Genomic DNA, 20,479 nt, shown 5'->3' with positions numbered 1-20,479 from the left:
TGAAGCTAAAGCCAGCAGCCTGTTAGCTTAGCTTACGATCGCTAACACTGTTGAAACAGAGCAGCTAATTGGTAGCGAGAGCAACAAGTTAGCGGACTACCGAGTGTTTACATGCTGTATGCGCTGCTCCGTGCCGTGAGACCGGGTTGGTGTGGGTGGTTGGTGTGAATGCAAAGCCCCGCCCTCTGTGAAACAGAGATCAATGGACAGAAGAGAAACGAGCATGAACGTAAATGACAGCAGAGCGTAGTAAACACTCTCACGCTGGATAAAATGAAATGAGCGCAATGGGCACTATAGCGGCACCTTCTACCTATATATAGTGCAGTTGTGACATAACTGTAGAGAAGTTCTGATGAGTTGATTTCTCCCTGCAGCTCAGGCTGGAAACCTGTACATCTTTCTTTCCTGCCTCCGTTACAAATTTGCGGGGACCAATCACAAACTGGCTTATCCACCTGGCGCGCTATTGGCAGGTTTAACACGATGACGATAGAGAAGCGACCGAGCAGCTTTTTGTTTACATTTAACATGGCGTCCACTGAAGCGCAGCAACCCGTTGATGCCGCTGTCGCTGCTACGTCACCCGGATCGTTGCTCTGATTGGTTGAAGGACGGTCCAATTGCGTACAGAGTCATTTGAACTATGCCCGTTGATCACGCCTCTTGTCTCCCCAGACTAATGTTCAATCTGAAAAGATTGAGCTCGGTCTGGTGATAGCCAGACAAAGTATTTATAGCACCTAGGCCTGTTTATAATTTAAAAAAAGCATGGAAATCTCACTTTTAACAATATAAGGTAGACCTTTAAGCTAACCGGCTGCTGGCAGTGGCTTCATTTTTAGGCTACAGATGTGTGTGGGGGGTGGGGGGGGGCAATAAGTGTATTACCTACATTGTCGAACTATTCCTTTAAATTTTAATTCTCATTAAACACAAATTAAATGCAACTTTGTGACTTTATCTTCAGACATGCGCCTGGGACTTGAATTACCTCATGGTGTACAGCAGTGTCCCATCATCTTTGATCCTCAACAGTTTATTTGGCATGGTCATGTTATGAGCCACGGACTTTTTCCCATTGTGGAAGAAGGTGTCCGGAGTCCAGATTTTACTTGCCATCAGGTTGTTGAGGGGCAGAATATTCATCGGCCCATTAAATTTCAACCTCTCGTCCTTCCAGCTTTGCCGGAAGAAAACGTCTATGGTGTACTCCTGTGGGCAGAGGGGATGAAAAAAAGGTAATAATCAAACTGTATTATTATGCTTCAACATGAGTCCCATTTCTGCTGAAAAAAAGTTAAATAAAACACAGGGCACTTTCCGCTGCCCTTTTTTTTTTTAATCGTAGCCTACAAGTAGCAGCTCTTCACGACTGACTTCACCTGCCACTTTAAAACCTGGGCTCTGAATGGCTTTCTCTATTTGTCAAAACTCCATCAAGGTGAGGCCCGCGCTCTCCGTGGTGCTCTCAGCTCTCTGAGCCGGTGTTTTCCTAAGCTAACTCTGAGGCCAAGACAACCCCTTGACCTACAATCCTCTGTTGTCAAAAAAAACAACAACACACACACAAGAAAGGATTTAGGGCAGAAAGCACTGCACTGTGAAATGTGTGTGCGTGGGAGAGCGAGTGTGTATGTTTGTGTGATTAAGCGAGAGGGAGATACATTCCTCCAGTGTTTTTTCCTGTCACAGTTCTGACATTTAGATCTCGGGGAAACTGAAACCAAAACTAACGATTTTCTTTTAGGGTATAGCAGCTCTAACAGCAAAGGTTTACTACAGTTTGCGTCTCTTTTTTGTAGTTTTGGTTACCTTTAGTATTGGTTGTGATAACATTTTACCCACTAAAGTACTTGAGATCTGGGAACACGGCAACACTGCTCCAACAAATATATCTAGACATGAAATATGAGCATTCAGGTGATCAGACAAATTGTAAATGAGCCAATTGTAGAGCGACTCTTAAACATTTTATTTGAAGTGAAAATAATTTGCACCTAACATGTCACTAATAAACCCTCATTGCACAAGTAAACAGTATGGTACAGTAGGCCAAAGTTGAAGCAGGACATCGGTCTGTAAACTGTGATAAATGTTTTCATAAACAGATAGTTTGGATTTAGACTTACCATTGCCTTTGTTTTCCCTTCCAAATAATTCTGGATAACCCAAGGATCAGTTTAAAGGATACTTTTGGTGATTTTTTTTTATATTTGTCCTATTGTTAACACATCCCATGGAAAGACCAAAACCAACAACTAATTCATCCTACTAACAAGTAATGTCTGTGTAGGTAGAGCCTGATGTTGCTGAGGCGGAGGAGGTTCAACATAGACTCTGATACTCTGCAACTTGTACAGGTGCACTATCGAGAGTATCCTGACCAGCTGCATCACCGCGTGGTATGGCAGTTACACCGCCCTCAACCGTAAGGCTCTACAGAGGCTGGTGAAAACTGCCCAGCACATCACCAGGAGGAGCTGCCATTCATGGAGGACCTCTACACCCAGCGGTGTAAGAAGAAGGACAATGAAAAGGCCTAACCTGAAAGAAGCAGAGTACATGACCTGCTGGTTGGGCTGCACAATTAATTGCAATTTTATCGCAATATGGACTAGTCCAATATCCAAATCACAGAGGGACACAATATTTGTTAAAGGCAAAATATGTGTCAAACCATTCTGAAGTATTGTGGTGCTGCAGAGACGTCCCAGCCTACACATCCTATTCTACAGACTACAGACAACATCTTTGTTTGGTACAGATCCTCGCAGAAATCACACTATAATCAAATACTTTTTTAAAACTTTTTATATTTCTCAATGAAAATGAGAAAAATGATCATTCACTCCAATATCGCGAATCATATCGCAATCGCAATATCAGTCAAAATAATCGCAATTAGATATTTTCCTCACATCGTGCAGCCCTAGTGTCCGGATAACAACCTACTCATGAATGACAGCAAGACTAAAGAGGTGATAGTGGACTTTGGTAAGAAGCAGGGAAGGAACTACTCCCTCCTAATATCAACGGGTCCTTATTGGAGAGGCTGGGGACCTTCAAGTACCTTGGCGTCCACATCACCGAGGGTCTGACCAGGCAGAGACTTTCACCTCAGACGCCTGAGGAAATTCCGGGTTTCCTCTCAAATACTGAGAAATTTCTACTCCTGCATCATCAACAGCATCCTGACGAGTAGAGCGTCCTGACAGAGCCGGCGGTGCCCTACCCTGCCTAAAGTATATATACATTATTTATACATCATTAAGGATCGAAACCACCCGGGTAACAGCCTTTTCTCTCTATTGAGGTCAAGAAGAAGGTACCAGATACACCAGGCCGGCACTGAGAGGCTAAGGAAGAGGCTCAGGCCACTAGGATCCTAAATGAGGACACTGCTTCTACTATTACTGCTTACTTACTGTTTTACAAACTGTTTACACCTCTGTGTACATATTTATTACTTTTCATTATGCAAATATATTTACTACGTTCTGCTTACATTCAGTTTAATTTGCATTACTATCTTACTATTACTTTATTTATGTTTATATTTTCGACCTATATTTCAACTTGCACTATTTTACATTCAGATTTTGCTTTTACTTGCGTCATTTTCTTTTTATAGATATTGAATGAGCATTGTTGGAAAGTGCCTGAGGGCTAAGATTTATAACAACTTCTTTGTAAATGTTGCACACATGATAAGAACTTATTATTCTGTGCCATTGATCTCTACTTTTGTTCAGAAATGGCTAAAGTGAAAACCTCATGAATTAGCCACACCATTGCACTGAGTAACATGTCCCTTCATTATGTGAACATGGGCTGCTGTAGATAAACTGTTGTTTATATCGCAGACAACATCATGCTGCCATGTGGTCATGTTACCATCAACGTATCGCATTAGAAATGTTGATGGAAACGGCAAAATTCGAAAAATAAACGTCCTCAAATCCGCAAAAATGTTTTTACGCTCGCTTGAGGTGGTTTTTGCCTTTTTCAAAAAAGAGTTAATGCGCACAATGTGAGATGGAAACAGCTTCGCTGAATAAGTTGTGACGTAGCAAACACGTAACTCACATGACTATAGACCCGGTATCCATCGGATCGGCATATGGGTTCCATCCAGTGCACCGTACTGTGGCACACGGTGTCTAGTGAAGTGGCGGTGCACTATGGCCTGTGCCTCAGCCACGATAACAGCTTGAATCGTATGGCCCTGCACACCGCGTACACACAGCGGTGAACGGTTGTTTTACTGACACCAAATGTCTCTGCCACAACCCTGTATACTGCACACAGGCGGCCAACTTGTACAACACTACCTCTCTCCATTTAGCCAAAGATATTAGCTGTTAAACTCTTTGATTTAGTTGATGGAAACGCTTCTAATTCGCATTTTCTTTTTTGCAACATTTTAAAAGTTTGCTTAAAATTCGCTTGACAGTTAGATGGAAACATGACTATTGACTGGCCAAATGCGTATTAATCCATGACTGAAAAAAGTCCCCCAACAAATTCACTATTTCCTCCTGTTTAAAGGTCCAATGTGTGGTGAATTTCTCCCATCTAGCGTTGAGATCATATATCGCAATCAACGCTCTCGCCCCACGCGGTTCAGAGTACGTATCACAACTACGGTAGCCTTCAAAAAGCCAGTCTCTTGCTGAGCGAAGAAGAAGACTCCTGTTCCTGAAATTTGGATTTTGAATACGTGTGGTCCTCCATGTTTCCTTCTTCAAACTTTCCGGGGCCGGGAAGCTACGATGCCCATTAGCAGCATTAGCAGCACCTGTGAGTTTATCATGTGACAAGGTGGAGCAGTATGTCCTGTATGTTCCTTACTGGCTAACGTATTTCAAGATGGAGCATGAATATGGAGCTTCTACCCCAGTTCATGCAAATGCAAATGTAATATTTCAAGCCAAAAGTGTGAACGATTTTGATAATGAACAACTAAACACGTTACACACTGGACCTTTAAGTAATGTTTGCTAAAAAAATACTAAGCCTTTGAAAAAACATGAAACTGTATATCTGTCACCTGTTTTTAAAGGTCTTGTGTTGTCTTGGCTTCGGTATTAACAAATGGGCTTAGGGCTTAGTGCCACAGGCTGGGTAGGGAAGTCACAATGTATTGAGAGACACATTACTGTTTTTTCATGTGGTTTCTTGACAATAAAAAAAACATAGAACATCTCCAGATTTACTGTAGCCTATAAAACCTGTCAGATCGCCTCACTGCTTGTCATTCTTGCCCTGGTCAAGTTGCAATAAAATGGAATTATCCTTTAAGGCACAGTGTGACTACACCGACCACGCCTAGTAGGAACCATTGCACAAAACTGCAGCCAAAGACAATAAAGCTTTTATATTAATTAATCTAATTTCAAAGATACCTTTGACATCTATGTTTGGCTAATGCTCTTTTGAAGCTAAATACAGTACATTTTCTTCCAATTTTATTTCTTTCATTTTCCAGCTTTGGCTGTCAGTAGACCTCCTACAAATCTTATAAAAATCAATAAAGCAGGCCACCTTAGCAATCAGCTGAATTGCTCTTCAGTATCTGAATAAATCAGTCAGGTTAGAGGAAAACATATTTCAGGCTTGGCAAGAGTAGAACCTGCATTAATCATATATGTTCAGCCTTATGTTCTATTTTTCTATAATGATCATTTGCTTTTGTAAAAATAACATACGTATCTTTCATAGGCCACTGCATTGAACTCCAACATTATAACTGTTAAATCAATAGATCAATCACCTGGAAAATGGGTCTTCTACAAAAGAAAGGGATGCTTATGATATGGTGTGAGGGAGGGCGCATGTTTCAGAATGATAAACAGGAAAGCACAGGATAAACATAGGAGAGACTTGAATAACAAGAGGACTTTCAATAATGTATAAGATGACAATTGTCAGATGAATAGAGAGTCTGCTGAAAACTCGTCCCACTCCAATGTTGCGGTGTGTGTGTGTTAATGGAGAGAGAGAGAGAGAGAGAGAGAGAGAGAGAGAGAGAGGGAGATGATGCATTTATGAAAGGACGGAAAGCCGTATTGATACTAAAAATAAAGCAAAAGAAGCATCTTTTCATCCTGAAAGTATGGTATGGACATGAGTATAAGTCGGTCCTCTGGAGTGGTGTTGTTCTGTTTACAGCAGCAAAGATGGCCGTGAATAATTCAACACAATAAATAAGTGACCAACATCTGCTCTCACCATGTCAGTGTCTGAAACTGGTCCAAAGCTGGTGACGTAGATGTTTGTCTTCACCTCAGTTATCCTGTCTGGAAAAAAAGACAACAATGGTAAAAACAACGTTAACATACTGAGGAAAAAAATAAAGTTAAAAGATATTAAAGTGGAGAATATGGAATTATGTTTAAACATAGTTTTCTATAAACTTTCTCTGACCTGTCCCAGATTTTGAGTACAGGCAACAAAATCTGACTGGACATACTATGATAAAAAATTTAATTTTTTTTATTGTTTTGAAGAGAAAACAAAGGCAGTTGATGAGTCTTCCTATGGGTTCTTTTTTTGGGACATTTTTAGACCTTTATTGACAGGATTTAAGCTTAAGACAGGAGAGGGGGGAGAGAGAGGGGGAATGACATGCAGCAAAAGGGCCGCAGGTTGGAACTGAACTTGCGGCCGCTGCTGTAAGGACAGAGCCTTAGTACACGGAGCACATGCTCAACCAGGTGAGCTACCCAGGTGCCCCATTTCTTTAGCTTTAAATGCTTTTATATTTGACAGTACAGGTAGACAGGAAGGAGGAGAAAGAGGGGATTACAGCCATAGGTTGGATTTAAAGCCAGTCCACTGATGCGGGAGTAGCTTTTAGCAACAATTTTTCTTCCCATTTCTGAAACGTTCCGCCAAAAAATTTATTTATTGCATTTGTTGTCAGACTCTCTTTAAGACTCTCTTTTCTTAAGTCTGCCTTCTTTTTTTGGGTTGCTTTGCTGTGTAAGCAGGTGTTGCCAGTGCTGGAATAGGAACGTTTTCTGCAGGATTTTCCACCATTGAATCAGGCTTTCACCATCGGAAGGGACGTGCACGTGGATCTGCATTTGCAGAACAGCCAATAGCAACGCTTTCTCTCCGAAATGATCTGTGATTGGTCAAAGTCTATCGTCACAGGCTACATTTTCTAAAGCCTGAAGACAGAGCCAAGAGGACGTGCAGAGGTCTAGTTTTCTCTCAGACCACTTGAATTACAATATGCTGAAAGGTTATTAGGGCATTTTTGTCCAATGACGGTGATGGATGAGTGTCCAGATTGTCAATTTTTTTCTTAAGGTTATACACCGTCCACAGATACATGAAGAATGAGAAATGTATTGTTGATAAATCCATCGTATTTCTTTCCAATGTCATTTGTTTGCCAATCAGATGAATTGTGTACAGACTTGGTTGACTAACCTGTGCAAGCCAACTCATAGGCAGCTCTTGTAAGATTTAGTGAGCCACAGCGACATGTAAGCTATTATTTGTAAGCGTATAAAATGTGTCCTAAATGTTCACACTGATGTCACAGATAGGAAGAGCAAAGCTCTCATATGCTTCCTATTCATGTGATAATGTGCTACGTGCATCAGTGCTGCTGCATCAGGTCCATTTGCATTCTCTACACCCTGTCTCTTTTAATAATTACTGAAGCTGATATTTCTCGTGCACGGCCTGTTGAAAAAGCTTTCACGATTTACTCTACACTCTATACTACACAGTAAAACAGCATCTCGCATACAATCTAAAGAGATGATTAATCCTCAGTAAAGTGCTCCTGTGCGTGGCAAGGCGAGCCATCATTCAAGTCCCTCTTACAAGACTTATTAAGAAAATGCTTTCTTACAGGTAATATAAATCAAGAGGAAGTGGCAGGTTGCCAGGTAATGGTGCAATACATTTAGCAAGACATCCGGCGGGGTGCATTTATTTATGTAAACCAGGCCTTTGTTATGTGAATCAGGCTGATTTAAAATGATTAGGTTGTTACTATGGCTCACAGAGGCCTCCATTAATTAGATTTACTTAAAGAGAAATGCTCTGTGTGGAGGCCCACATGAAACGCAGTCGTGCTGCAATGCTTCTTCTTTAAAAAAAAGAATTCAGTATGGTGATTTTATCATTGCCGGGGTGCTGTGAACTTCTTAATAGCTGTGTCTGAGATTGTTTACTATTACAGTCCTTAAAGGTCCAGTGTGTAACGTGTTTAGTTGTTCATTGTCAAAATCTGTGTTGCCCGTTCACAAACTTGTCCTTTTTCATGAATATTTACATCCACCATCAATTCCAAGTATTCCTTTTGGCTTGAAATTTTACATTTACATTCACATGAACTGGAGTAGACGCTCCATATTCATGCTCCATCTTGGAATACGTTAGCCGGTAAGGGACATACAGGACATACTGCTCCACCTTTTGCGTTTTCGCTGTCAGATGATAAACTCACAGCTGCTGCTAATGCTGCTAATGGGTATCGTAGCTTCCCGGCCCCGGCAAGTTTGAAGAAGGAAACATGGAGGACCACACGTATTCAAAATCCAAATTTCAGTCTTCTTCTTCGCCCAGAAAAAGAAAAAGGATGTTGAAAAGAGCAAGAGACCGACTTTTTGAAGCGTGAAGGCTACCGTAGCTGTAATACGTTCTTTGAACTGCGTGGTGCGAGAGAGTTGATTGCGATATATGATCTCAACGCTAGATGAAAGAAAGATTCCCACACATTGGACCTTAAATATCGTGTGTTAGATATTTTGTTGCGTTTTCCGAATGTCATACTTTAAGTCCTGGACTCAAATGATCCCACAGTGCAATATAAAAAGTGCTATTAAACCTACGGTCACAATCCAAGAGCTGACACTTTAACTTGTATGCGTACTGTTTTTTTCCAGCCTCTGCTAGTGTTTTGAGTAAACGGTTACTAGAGCCGACCAAACAAAGATAGATAGATAGATACTTTGTGCTTTTCATAGCATTGCTTCACCGTTTTGTATTGTTGATGTAATTATGTATATTTGTTTTTTATGTTTATTCTGCATATTTAAATGAGAATTGACCTCTTTTGCTTTTATGAAGCGCTGTTTGCTCTTTTGTTGATGATATTGTGTTCTTGTTTAGGGTTTGTTGATTACCCAGATCATTATTTATACATTCCTATTGGAAGTGTTATAGGGAAATTCACTTGTGTGTATTTATACAATGTGTTTTTATATCACGGCCATCATAAAAAAAATGCTGTCCATTTGCATTGCATGAGTGGAGCAAATTCACAAGCAAAACTAACCCTATTTGTACAAATGATGCATCTTCACAGTAGCAAACCTATAAAAGCACAGCCCTCGGGGGAAAAAAAATATCCAAAGTGCACTTAATGCCAGAGGATGTCAGGACACCACTTATTTATAGGAACAAGGACAATACCTAAAGTTCATTTATCTAGCAAGAATAGTCAGAAACATGTGCTTTTCATATAATCTGAATCATATGGTACGGATGGGCCTGCTGACCCATGTTTAATTGGTCAGACAAAACCTGTCTGTGTTAGGGGACAATGCATCCTGCCCTGCAACTATCTAAATGTCAACTTAACTGTTGCCAGTTTGGACAAAGATAAAGAGCATCTGGAAAAACCCAATGTTGTACCGCTGGACAGGTCAGGGGGAGCAAATGACATCAGTCCAGATTACATGTCTTGAACACCTGATGTCCTGTACTGTTAGTATAGGTAAAGTGTTGTGTTTAATGTGTCTGTGTAGTTAGCATGGCTAGCCTTTTAAGCTGATCGAGCAGATATTGTGGTTCTTATAATTGCATGAGCAGCAATAATCATCTCGACACCAAACTTAGACTATCTAGTCTAGTCTATTCTTGCATATTGTGTTATTACTGATCTACATCACTACCTAGACCACCATTTGCAGTAACTGTATATTGTCTCTTCTCTACATTCAGCATTTATATAGACTGATTATTGCTTACTGTGTTATTACTGATCTACATCACTTAATAGACTGCAACGTGCACTAACTGTATTTTTTTTGTACTCTTCACTACACTTCAGACTGTCTATTCATATACATTGTGTTACAACTGATCTACTTCACTAACAAGACCACTAGACTAACTGTTTATTGACTCTTTACATTATCTCAGCAGTGATATAGACTCTCCATTCATGTATATTGCACATCCATTAACTTACTTACACCTCACTACATGCTGGCATTTGTAATTGCCCACTTATTCTGCACTTTATGTTTCATATTGTATTCTGTATTCTTGTACTGTATTGAATGTGAAGCTATTTGTTGTCTTGCACGCCTACGCTTTTCTTGGCCAGGTCGCCGTTGCAAATGAGAACCTGTTCAGCCCACCTGGTAAAATAAAGGTAAAATAAAAAAATACAATGATACAAGTTTGCATATCAGTGTCATGCTACAGTGTTGTGATTTAGAGTTTATTGCACCAAAGAAAGCAGTGTAGTATAAAGCTCCATTAATCAGTAAACAGATACAGTAAGTGTTAGCAAATTAACAACAAAACACTCCCATTCAACAAAACTGCATTCTTAATTACGTTGCGAAACACGGATAGCAAGTTTTAGCAAACTAACAACGTTCCCATACAACAAAACTGCATTCTTAATTATGTTTCAAGACATGGATTACGTGTCTGTGATGAAAACAAATTAGTGGCAGAAGTCACACCATGATGATGTGGGAGCAACTGTCCCTTCTAGATTCACTCTCTGCAACCTGGTTTTGCAAAAGTACTCACTTCCCGTACTCAAGTAGAAGTACAGATACTTTTGTTAAAAAAATACTCTGGTAAAAGTAGAAGTACTGATTTAACTTCTTTACTCAAGTAAAAGTCACAAAGTACAGGCTTGGAAATGTACTTAAAGTATAAAAGTAAAAGTAGCCTTGCGAATGACATTTTTTATGCAAAGCTACCACACAAATGTTACTAGAGTGCAAGCTGAGAAACTTCAGTGGACATTGCCTACATTTTAAATGGATGTCTGCCAACAGGCCTAAAACATCACATATATGATTACTGTGACAGAGACTGGGACTCCAGGTTAATATGATTCTGACTAGCAAGATATGAATTCAATTGTGATTCTGTGAAAATTCAAACATGAGTCCTCCAACTTACGTCTGAGAGGTTTGACACATTAACGTTAACATTAGCCCAAAATAAAGTCGATTTGAGACAAGACCAAGTATATATATAAAATAATCTACTTAAGTACAGTAACTTCGTTACTTCCCATCTCTGCTGGTTTGATTTCAGCTAAAGTGATAGAAACCAATTGCTGCATTTGGTATTGCTTCAAAACAGATCACAAGTATAAAAAAATAAATGCTGGATTAAACCAGTTGGAGTAACAATTTAGTCCACAGTAGTTACATTGTAGGCTTTGTTTTTCGGAGCAAATAGCAGTTTTTGCTCCTGGCAGTAATAGCCTGTTTAGCCATCAAATGGCTGTGGTTATATTGTATTTGCTATAAAAAACAATCTGGAGAAATGTGCAGCCTGAAACGATTCCAGTTGTTTTTTTTCTCTCCCCTGAAACCTTCTAGTAGCCCCAAGGGGGATATGTGGCTTCATCTTGAAAACCTCTGCCCTAGATTCATCTTTCCAATCTTTATCATTTGATTATCAGTGGGAGCGGTAACATGTTTCAGCTCACAGCTCTTGTTCACCGTGATAAGACACAGCAGAGTGCTCATCGGGATAGGTTTAAATGTCGCACACCTTAGGAAAAACACCTAAACACTAACTCAACGTTCCACCTTGATATAGGAGCCTACCATTTTGTGTACAATCAAATGGTAACAGACTGCAACTGATTTAATTTTGGCTGAAACGGTGGCTGAGAGGTTGGTTTTTTTAGGCTGTAGTGTGTGGTCATGTTAAAGTAGATTTATTGCACCACATTATACAATTCCTGTTATTTTGTCCACGCCCCATAGCTGTCTTTCATTGCGGTTTTCTGTGCAGGGAATTGAAAAATGTCTTTGAATTATCATGTGGAAGAGCAAAAAATACAGACAATAAGGGACAATAAAGCTCCTAAGTCAGATGACCATGGTGTAAAAATACATGTTGTAATCTGTTCTCTATGAAAGTAAGGTGTAATGATGCCGTAAACAAATTATTGAATATTTGAAGTAGGGCTGGGCAATACATCGATATTATATCGATATCGTGATATGAGACTAGATATCGTCTTAGATTTTGGATATCGTAATATCATAATATGGCTTAAGTGTTGTCTTTTCCTGGTTTTAAAGGCTGCATTACAGTAAAGTGATGTCATTTTCTGTTACTAGACTGTTCTAGCTCTTCTATTATTTTTTACCTTTACCCACTTAGCCATTATATCCACATTACTGAAGATTATTTATCTAAAATCTCAATGTGAAGATATTTTGTTAAAGCACAAATTGTCAACCCTAGAATATTGCCACAATATCGACATCGAGGTATTAGGACGAGAATATCGCGATATCTGATTTTCTCCATATCGCCCAGCCCTAATTTGAAATATATACTGTATATATATTAGATACATTGGAATTCAGGACCTTTTTTTGGGTGGTACACTACTTGAACAACGAAAACTGTCGAAGGGACTGACTCTGTATCCCAGAATATAATGTATGTCTGAGAGAACACACTCATGCAGCTGTGATGAGGCGCTTTTTCAGCCATTATAAATGTGTTATGAACTGACGCACAGTGAAGCATTAACATGTTTTTCCCACAGATGAGACATAAAGATCTAATGTGTCTACAATGTGGAAAACTCCATCTGATGTGATCTTGAGTTTGGGAGTTTGGCTCCCGCCGGGGCCAAATCTGATAGAACTGTATGAGATCATGGTACCGTAAGACACCTCGGATAAAAGCGTCTAATTTATGTTTGAATTCTTTATTTATGTTTTACTTCAGATGGTTGAGCTCCCTCATGTCTGCCTTTAACAGGATCACTTCTCCAGAGCTGTCTGTTGGAGGAGAATCTATAAATCGCCAACAGACTTCAAAAAGCTTGTCAAAAGTGCCAGGGCCAAATCATAAATGTCCAGAAACATACTCTGAGTTTATATTTTAAGGAATGCGCTAAGTATACATTTTGGTGCATACACCATATTTGATGGAAACGGGCCATGAAATTCATTATGGTCCTTAAAGATATATATAAATACATTGATATATATAAATACATTGAGCTACTGTGTTGTAATATGCTTTTCCTACACAGTAAATAAGCCAGCAGCACCATTGCTGTAGGTCCAGTTGTACAAGCTGAGCTATGACAAGTTAAAAGGAGGTCTGTTCCCCATATGGCAGCTTCTGGACTGGGCTGATGGCCCCAGGAATTTGAATTTCAAATGGGACCAAATCCTGAGGGAGGAGCTCAGCTTTGGGGTGAGGGGCCAGCTGATACTGAGATGCCAAACATGGAGGATGGAGGTGAAGATGGAGAGGCACAGAGGCCACAAGAGAAAATGTAATTCTCAACGACACACAAAATGCACTCTCTGCAGAGAGTGGAAAATATTGAAGCCTTTCATGTTTATGTAGCTAAAAATGTATCGAACCTCACAAAAGCTCACGAAAATCACATTTCAATGGCTACATTTGAGCAGAATGTAAAAATATATTTTATACTATATTACAGCAATGCACAAATAATAAATATATATTATTCAATTATTTAAATATAATAAATATATGCATATATATGTTTGCATATAGGCCTATATATAATATACTGTGTATATATACAAATAAAAACACACGTGGTAAGAGAACATATGCTTCATGTTTTAATGCCAATTTTCATTCAAAGTAGGACACAAAATGTACTACAAAATGCTTTTGGACTTTAAAAAAAAAAACTCTTGAGATATCCATGACATTCTCTGTCTATTTAGAGTGTAGTGGTGGCTTGGCAGACTTCCATTGAAACAACACTAACCATTGTGCCAATAGCTAAAAATTGCAAACATCTAAGGGACCTACTATATATGTTGCAATTTCTGGGTCTGGTCATGCATAACAAAATCAATCGATTTTCAATGCTGTATTTTACTTAAACTGCTCCTTTAAAAATATAATACAAGAAGGAATGAATCAATGGGTGTTAGATAGATCCAGTCAGAAGTATTACTTTGCCATCACTTCAAGCATGCCCCTAGAGTAGAGCTGGGCAATATATCAATATTATATTGATATCGTGATATGAGACTAGATATCGTCTTAGATTTTGGATATCGTAATATCGTAATATGGCATAAGTGTTGTCTTTTCCTGGTTTTAAAGGCTGCATTACAGTAAAGTGATGTCATTTTCTGAACTTACCACACTGTTGTAACTGTTCTATTATTTGCCTTTACCCACTTAGTCATTATATCCACATTACTGATGATTATTAATCAAACATCTCATTGTGTAAATATTTTGTGAAAGCACCAATAGTCAACACTACAATATCGTTGCTGTATCGATATCGAGGTATTTGGTCAAAAATATCGTGATATTTGATTTTCTCCATATCGCCCAGCCCTACCCTAGAGTCAAACTAGCATTACAACCATGCAACACAATCAAACTAACACTGACCTCTAATATCTGACATACTTATTTTTCCCAGAAAAAGTCAAGCGAGAATATAGCTATGTGCAGGGTTAAATGTGGCCAGTTTGGCTGCCGTGACTATCCAGGAAATGGAGTGAGTATTATATAACCTGAATGTTTTGTGCGCAGAGTGTGTTTCTCAGTTTATTCTTGAGGGGATTGTTGCCAAAGGTTATCAGTACTACAACTCTGATGATAAATAAAGTGTTTTCACTCCAAAGGAGCCACCAAAAAAAGCACATGCTGTTTCATAATGAATGGGAGCTCAAAACATTCAAAAGAGTGAGTTAGATATAGGGTTGGGCATCGAGAACCGATTCCTACTTGGAATCATTTGGAGGATTTGGTTTCAAATCTGATCATGGGTTCCAAATTTAACATGTGCAAGTGTTGGTATCCGTAGCGGCCAGGCACTTGTTGTGTTGCAGCCATGGAGCACAGTAAGCGGCGCTTCTAGTGTGGCTTTATTTTACGTTGAAAAAGCAGTAAAACTGCAACCCACCATTGAATCAAAATAAAACTTTCCTCTTATTTGTGAAATCAGCATGTGACCCGTTTCAACTCCACCCCTCAAAGAATCGGAATCGAGAATCGATAAGAACTGGAATCGAAAGGAAGAATCGGAATTGGAATCAGAATCGTTAAAATCCAAACAATGCCTGCCTAACCCTAGTTAGATAGTATCATCTTAAAAGAACAGATGTAAAATGATACAGTTCTGCACATCCAAGGATAGTAGATCCTTTTCTTACCTCCAAGACCTGGCCGTAGACGGTTGTCATATCCATCCAGCAAGCTGTCCAGGATCCGCGTGAACAGGGTGATGTTTGTTTTAAAGGCATCAGATGTGGCATCAGCATTCACCGACCTAGTGGTTGGACACACAATAACAACGTGACCAGCTGATGGACACTTCACAAACAGGAATTATTTGTTTGATTACATTCTAAATGTATTTAGACTGAGGCCTAACTTATGGGGTGAAAAAAGGGGTCATATACGATCTGGCAGAGACTTCATACATGCCCTCACAGATGCACACATACACATTGTTTCTCATCCACATGGATGACCCAGTTCAAGGAGGAACATTTGTGAGCCATCTGATCTTGGAGCCAAAACACAACTGAATATGCAAATGTAATCAGAGCTAGAGATTCATGGTAAATAAATTCAGCTAAGGTCCTACATTAAAGCTCGACATATTCACCACTGCCGACACCTCTGGTGCAAAATCCGGCCATATTTCACATTAAGCATGGGATGTCTATACAATATTAATCATTTTACACATCTGGGTATTTTCTGTTTGGACCATATTTATCTAATTACCATCAGAGAAGATGTTAGATTAATGTAGCCTACTTTTAATGTGTTAGACTAGGCATATTTTAATTCAAATACAGTATGTTCTCTGATATAGCAACAGTACTTTGCCACAGTTTAAATCACAACAGCCAGCATAGCTATTTTTAGGCTCTGTAAGCAGATACATAATCACAAAACCTGCATTAGCATGTGTAGGAATCCTTAGGTGGAGGAAATTATAAAGTAAACCTTCTCATTTATCCCTCAACCGTTCATTCACATCTGTTATGCTAATATGTTTTGTACTGTATTAGCATTAGCATGCTAACGTAACGTTAGCTGTCTAACCAGCCAAGTTGCTTTTCGAGGCTTGCTGGCCTGGGCGGGGGCTGTTAGACAGGGTGGAGTTAGCCAGCTAACGTTAGCTACCAAAAAAGCAGGTTGCATTGCTATGATTTTCTGAGGACATTTTACTAACGAACGTTATATCAGCACATACAAAAACTGTTACAGATACTCATATGCATTTAAGTTAATGTTGCTGTGTTCATGTAATGTTAATGTACAGACCTCCAGCCTCCTTGTTGTAAAGTTGGATATATCTGGAATTTCTGAACAGAATTAGCCTACACAAGTTTCATTAGACCAGTGGCAAAAAAAATATATAATTTTTTTTATTTTATTTTTTTGCGGATGTACCGCTGCACGGCTGGCACATTGCATATATATATATATATATATATATATATATATATATATATATATATATATATATATATATATATATATATATATTTGATTTATTTTTATTTTTCTATATATATATATATTATATTATATTCAAAATATATATATATATATATTATATTCAAAATATATATTATTTATTATATCATATATATATATATATATATATATATATATATATATATATATATATAAACAGCAATACTGTTTTTGAATTGGCTGAATTGATTGTAAAAACCAATTCAGATACAAACAGTAGCCTTTTGACTTTTGAAACGTTAACAATGTCTCTGCTTTATTCTGGTGTTCCAGTTTGTGACAGTTAGCCAGCATTTAGGCCAATAACACCAGGACCCTAAAACCAAAGCAGCTAAGCAGAATTCTGGCGTAATTAATTGTAGCCTATTAGTTACACCTGTGCTTTTAATACTGTGACATATGTCAAAATGTCTGCTGTGAAACCAACCTACAGCCACAGGCCTTCATGGACAATTTGGCATCCAGATGTGTTTAGAATCTACAGCAGCCTAGCCTATACATTGGTAGGGAGTGGGACGTAGTGGATACTGGATTCAGTGGCCTATTTTAAATTGCCTCTCATGCTCATTGGCCGTTTCTTTCTTTTGTCAACAGTCCTCTAGTGTGAACACTCAAATGACCATAAACTGTCACTTTACACCTGATGTGATAATGTGAGATGTCCTCTGATAAAACAGTGGGTTGCTGCAGCCATAGTAAAAATGAAGGTACAAAGTAGGTTAGACACATTTTCAGACATATCAATTTAAAGTAGGAAGTATAGGGCTCAGATATAACCTATCTTTTAATTTCCTTGGAGGGAAAAAAAATTCCATTTGGCCACAAAATCACATTTCAAGGTTGATATTGGCTGTAGTTAGCTGTGGCCTACCTAATAAGAAAGGCTGTTGAAACAACAATTAATCATGTTATAGATCTATAGGCTAGAACTCAAGCTGGTCTATCTCATTTGTAACACCAAATATCCTTGGAAACCAGTATGGATTGTTTAGGCCTATATTAGAAATTGTAGGCTACTACACGTGCAATAGACTGAGGATACTGAAGGCGGTAAATTGCCTCGCCTCCTGCGCATTGAGTGTCCACTGATAATGAGTGATTGATAAGTGGAGACCTCCAGTCCGTCCCCAGAGACACACAGTGAGTGATCCTCTCTGCCTATAATACAGCTCATACATTATGCTCTCTCCAAGGCGTCTCCCATTCTATAGACTCACCTGGTTTTCCAGAGAGCTGTGAGTGCCAGCAGGCAGATGGGAAGTAGAGGCGCTCTCTCTCTGCTCCACATGGCTGCTTCTACACCTACACACAGCAGGACAGCCGCTGGAACGAATGGAGGCTCAATTGAACCGGCTTGACATGCCAGTGGATTTATATGTGACCCATACAGTCAATGTACCCATAATTATTTCTAGGGATTCCCTTCGGCACGCGAAAAAATAAATAAATAAAATAAATAAAAAATAGACAAAAAGGAGTAGCAGCAGAGACCGCAACTGACAGCAATTAGTATTCACTGACACGTCCCACGTTTTCACTCACTGAACATTACTGTTAGCAAAAATATTGGATCAGGTCAGTACACCGATCTGAAGCTGTATCAACAATTTAGACGATTACAAAATAATTAAACGTATAGGCTAGAACATAACCAATACTATGTGAGAAAATGTGTTCCCCTCCCACGCTTTCAAGCATCTCTTCTACATAATAATAAAATAAACGTTTCCTTTGTGTCTGAGAGGGGGGTTGGATGAAAAAAACATACAAAAAAACAAAAAAAAACAGACTCACCTCAAGAGCAGAAAGTACCTGCTGCAGCTGGAATCGTCGAAGAAGCAAAAAAGTTAAAGACAAATCAGCGCTCTCTCCTGTTTTGATGAGACTGAATGAGTGCAAGTGTGTCATGAGAACAAAGCTGCGAGCATTTCTAAATCATAGTCCCAGCCAGCAGCAGGTATGCACACGAAATACATTGGCTTTCATAATTTTTGTTCCAAAATTTGAAGAAAAAAAAAAAAAAACAGTAATATACATACACAATAACAGTGATATGGAAAGAAGTGAAATAGGCTAAAAGCTAAAAAGAAAAGAAAAAAATGAACAATAATTAAAAATGAAAAAACAGCAGTTGTGGGAGATGATCCTGGCTTCAAATTGCCCTGTTCAGCACCCCCCTCAGTTGGTAAAAAAAAAAAAAAGCTCGATGTGAATCGTGATAAGAAGCATCTCAGTCTCCCTCATCTCCACACAAAAACTACAAAGACTGAGGAGGAGAAGCACTGGGTCCTAGAGATAGTCTGGTATGAACTAAGCCTCCTTCCAGAAGCCTGCAGCCGAGACCTTGGAACGTGAGGATTTTAATGACTGTTTCCACTTACACTCAATATTTATATGTATATTGTGCCATATCGATTATGCAGAGCAGTCAGACTTTATTGCACGTTGTGATGGAAATGGCATGTTTGAATATGGAACCCATGGGGTTCAGTCCATTTTGATAGAGACAGATATGTTTTGATATGTGTGTCAATACTCACCTTTTTTTTTCCTTAGGCTAAAAAAATGATCTGATAATCTGGACTTCAGCAATTAGACCATGGGACACTATACTCTCCACTGAAATACTGAATAATGACAGTGTTTGATGGATAAGCAGCGCCTTAAAGCAGCAACAGTTTTAATCATTTGATGTTAAGTCAAACTTTGGGATACATGACTTATTAATAAAGTATTCATTTACTGATGCCTATTGTTTTTTACATTGCATATTCTTTGTAACTCATAACTTGTTTTGTGGTTACTCTGTATACTGCTGTACCAATATCTAAAATATAAAGACCAATATTGATCTAATGTATGGTATCACAAAATCCAAATATCAGTAACATTGGATTTATTAAAAGGTGTTTTTCTTTGGTGCTGTACGTGTGTGTGTGAGTGTGTGTGTGTGTGTGTGTGTGTGTGTGTGTGTGTGTGTGTGCGTGTGTGTGTGTGTGTGTGTGTGTGTGTGTGTGTGTGTGTGTGTGTGTGTGTGTGTGTGTGTGTGGGACAGAGAGAATGGATGGCCCTCTTGACACGTTGCTGTTGCTAGGACTGTGTATAGTCAACCTTTTCAACAAATATGTATTGTAGTTGCAGTGTTTACAGCGTGCAGTCTCATTTCCCTGCCTTCCCCTTGCTTCGAATCAGAAACTGACAAATAAAATTGGTTGCACACATGTAGCCCTGGATTAATGAGTATATGTATTAGTATTTTCAATTAAATTAAACAATACACAGCAAACCAGTGAAGACAGAAATTTGTAGGGCTGTTCCCGAATCCTAATTTTGTCAGTCAAATCGGATTTGGCTGTAAAATATTCAACTATTTGTTACTTTTCTTTCATAATAAATGATCAAGCAACACTTTATTGAACTGCCACATTTTTTAACAAGGTTCAGTGGGACACTCAGGGAGACAAGACGTTCACGTAACAAAGTAAACAAGCCAGTTTAGCCCTCCGAGTTAAGAGACTATATCATGTTAAGTTGCTGTGAGCCGTAAACTAACCACTTCCAAGCAGGAGGCAGAAGATAATGTTATTTCGGGGCCTGACGGCACAAATCCTCTCTTACTCCGGGCAGCTGCCTCCATCGGACTCACCATGGGTCCTGCACCTGTCGCTGACATCTTAACCAAGCAGACAGGACGACATAGTCACAGAATGATTTT

At 39.0% G+C, this 20,479-nt stretch overlaps 1 protein-coding gene across 1 annotated transcript in view; it reads right to left on the bottom strand.

The window, feature by feature from the left end:
* gabra2b (gamma-aminobutyric acid type A receptor subunit alpha2b) overlaps window positions 1-18,052 on the bottom strand; it is a 44,179-nt gene extending 26,127 nt beyond the window's left edge. Inside the window, exons 1-4 of the mRNA XM_078261525.1 lie at window positions 17,982-18,052; window positions 15,423-15,538; window positions 6,235-6,302; window positions 995-1,215 (exon numbers count right to left, since the gene is read on the bottom strand). Coding sequence (XP_078117651.1) covers window positions 995-1,215; window positions 6,235-6,302; window positions 15,423-15,538; window positions 17,982-18,052 — 476 coding nt within the window. The remainder of the gene's footprint in view (window positions 1-994; window positions 1,216-6,234; window positions 6,303-15,422; window positions 15,539-17,981) is intronic.
* Window positions 18,053-20,479: the final 2,427 nt, after the last annotated feature.

The sequence above is a fragment of the Sander vitreus genome, chromosome 10 (assembly GCF_031162955.1).
Source record: "Sander vitreus isolate 19-12246 chromosome 10, sanVit1, whole genome shotgun sequence".
NCBI lineage: Eukaryota > Metazoa > Chordata > Actinopteri > Perciformes > Percidae > Sander > Sander vitreus.
The sequence above is the reverse complement of the archived record's forward strand: the minus strand, read 5'-3'. Positions and strand labels throughout refer to the sequence as shown.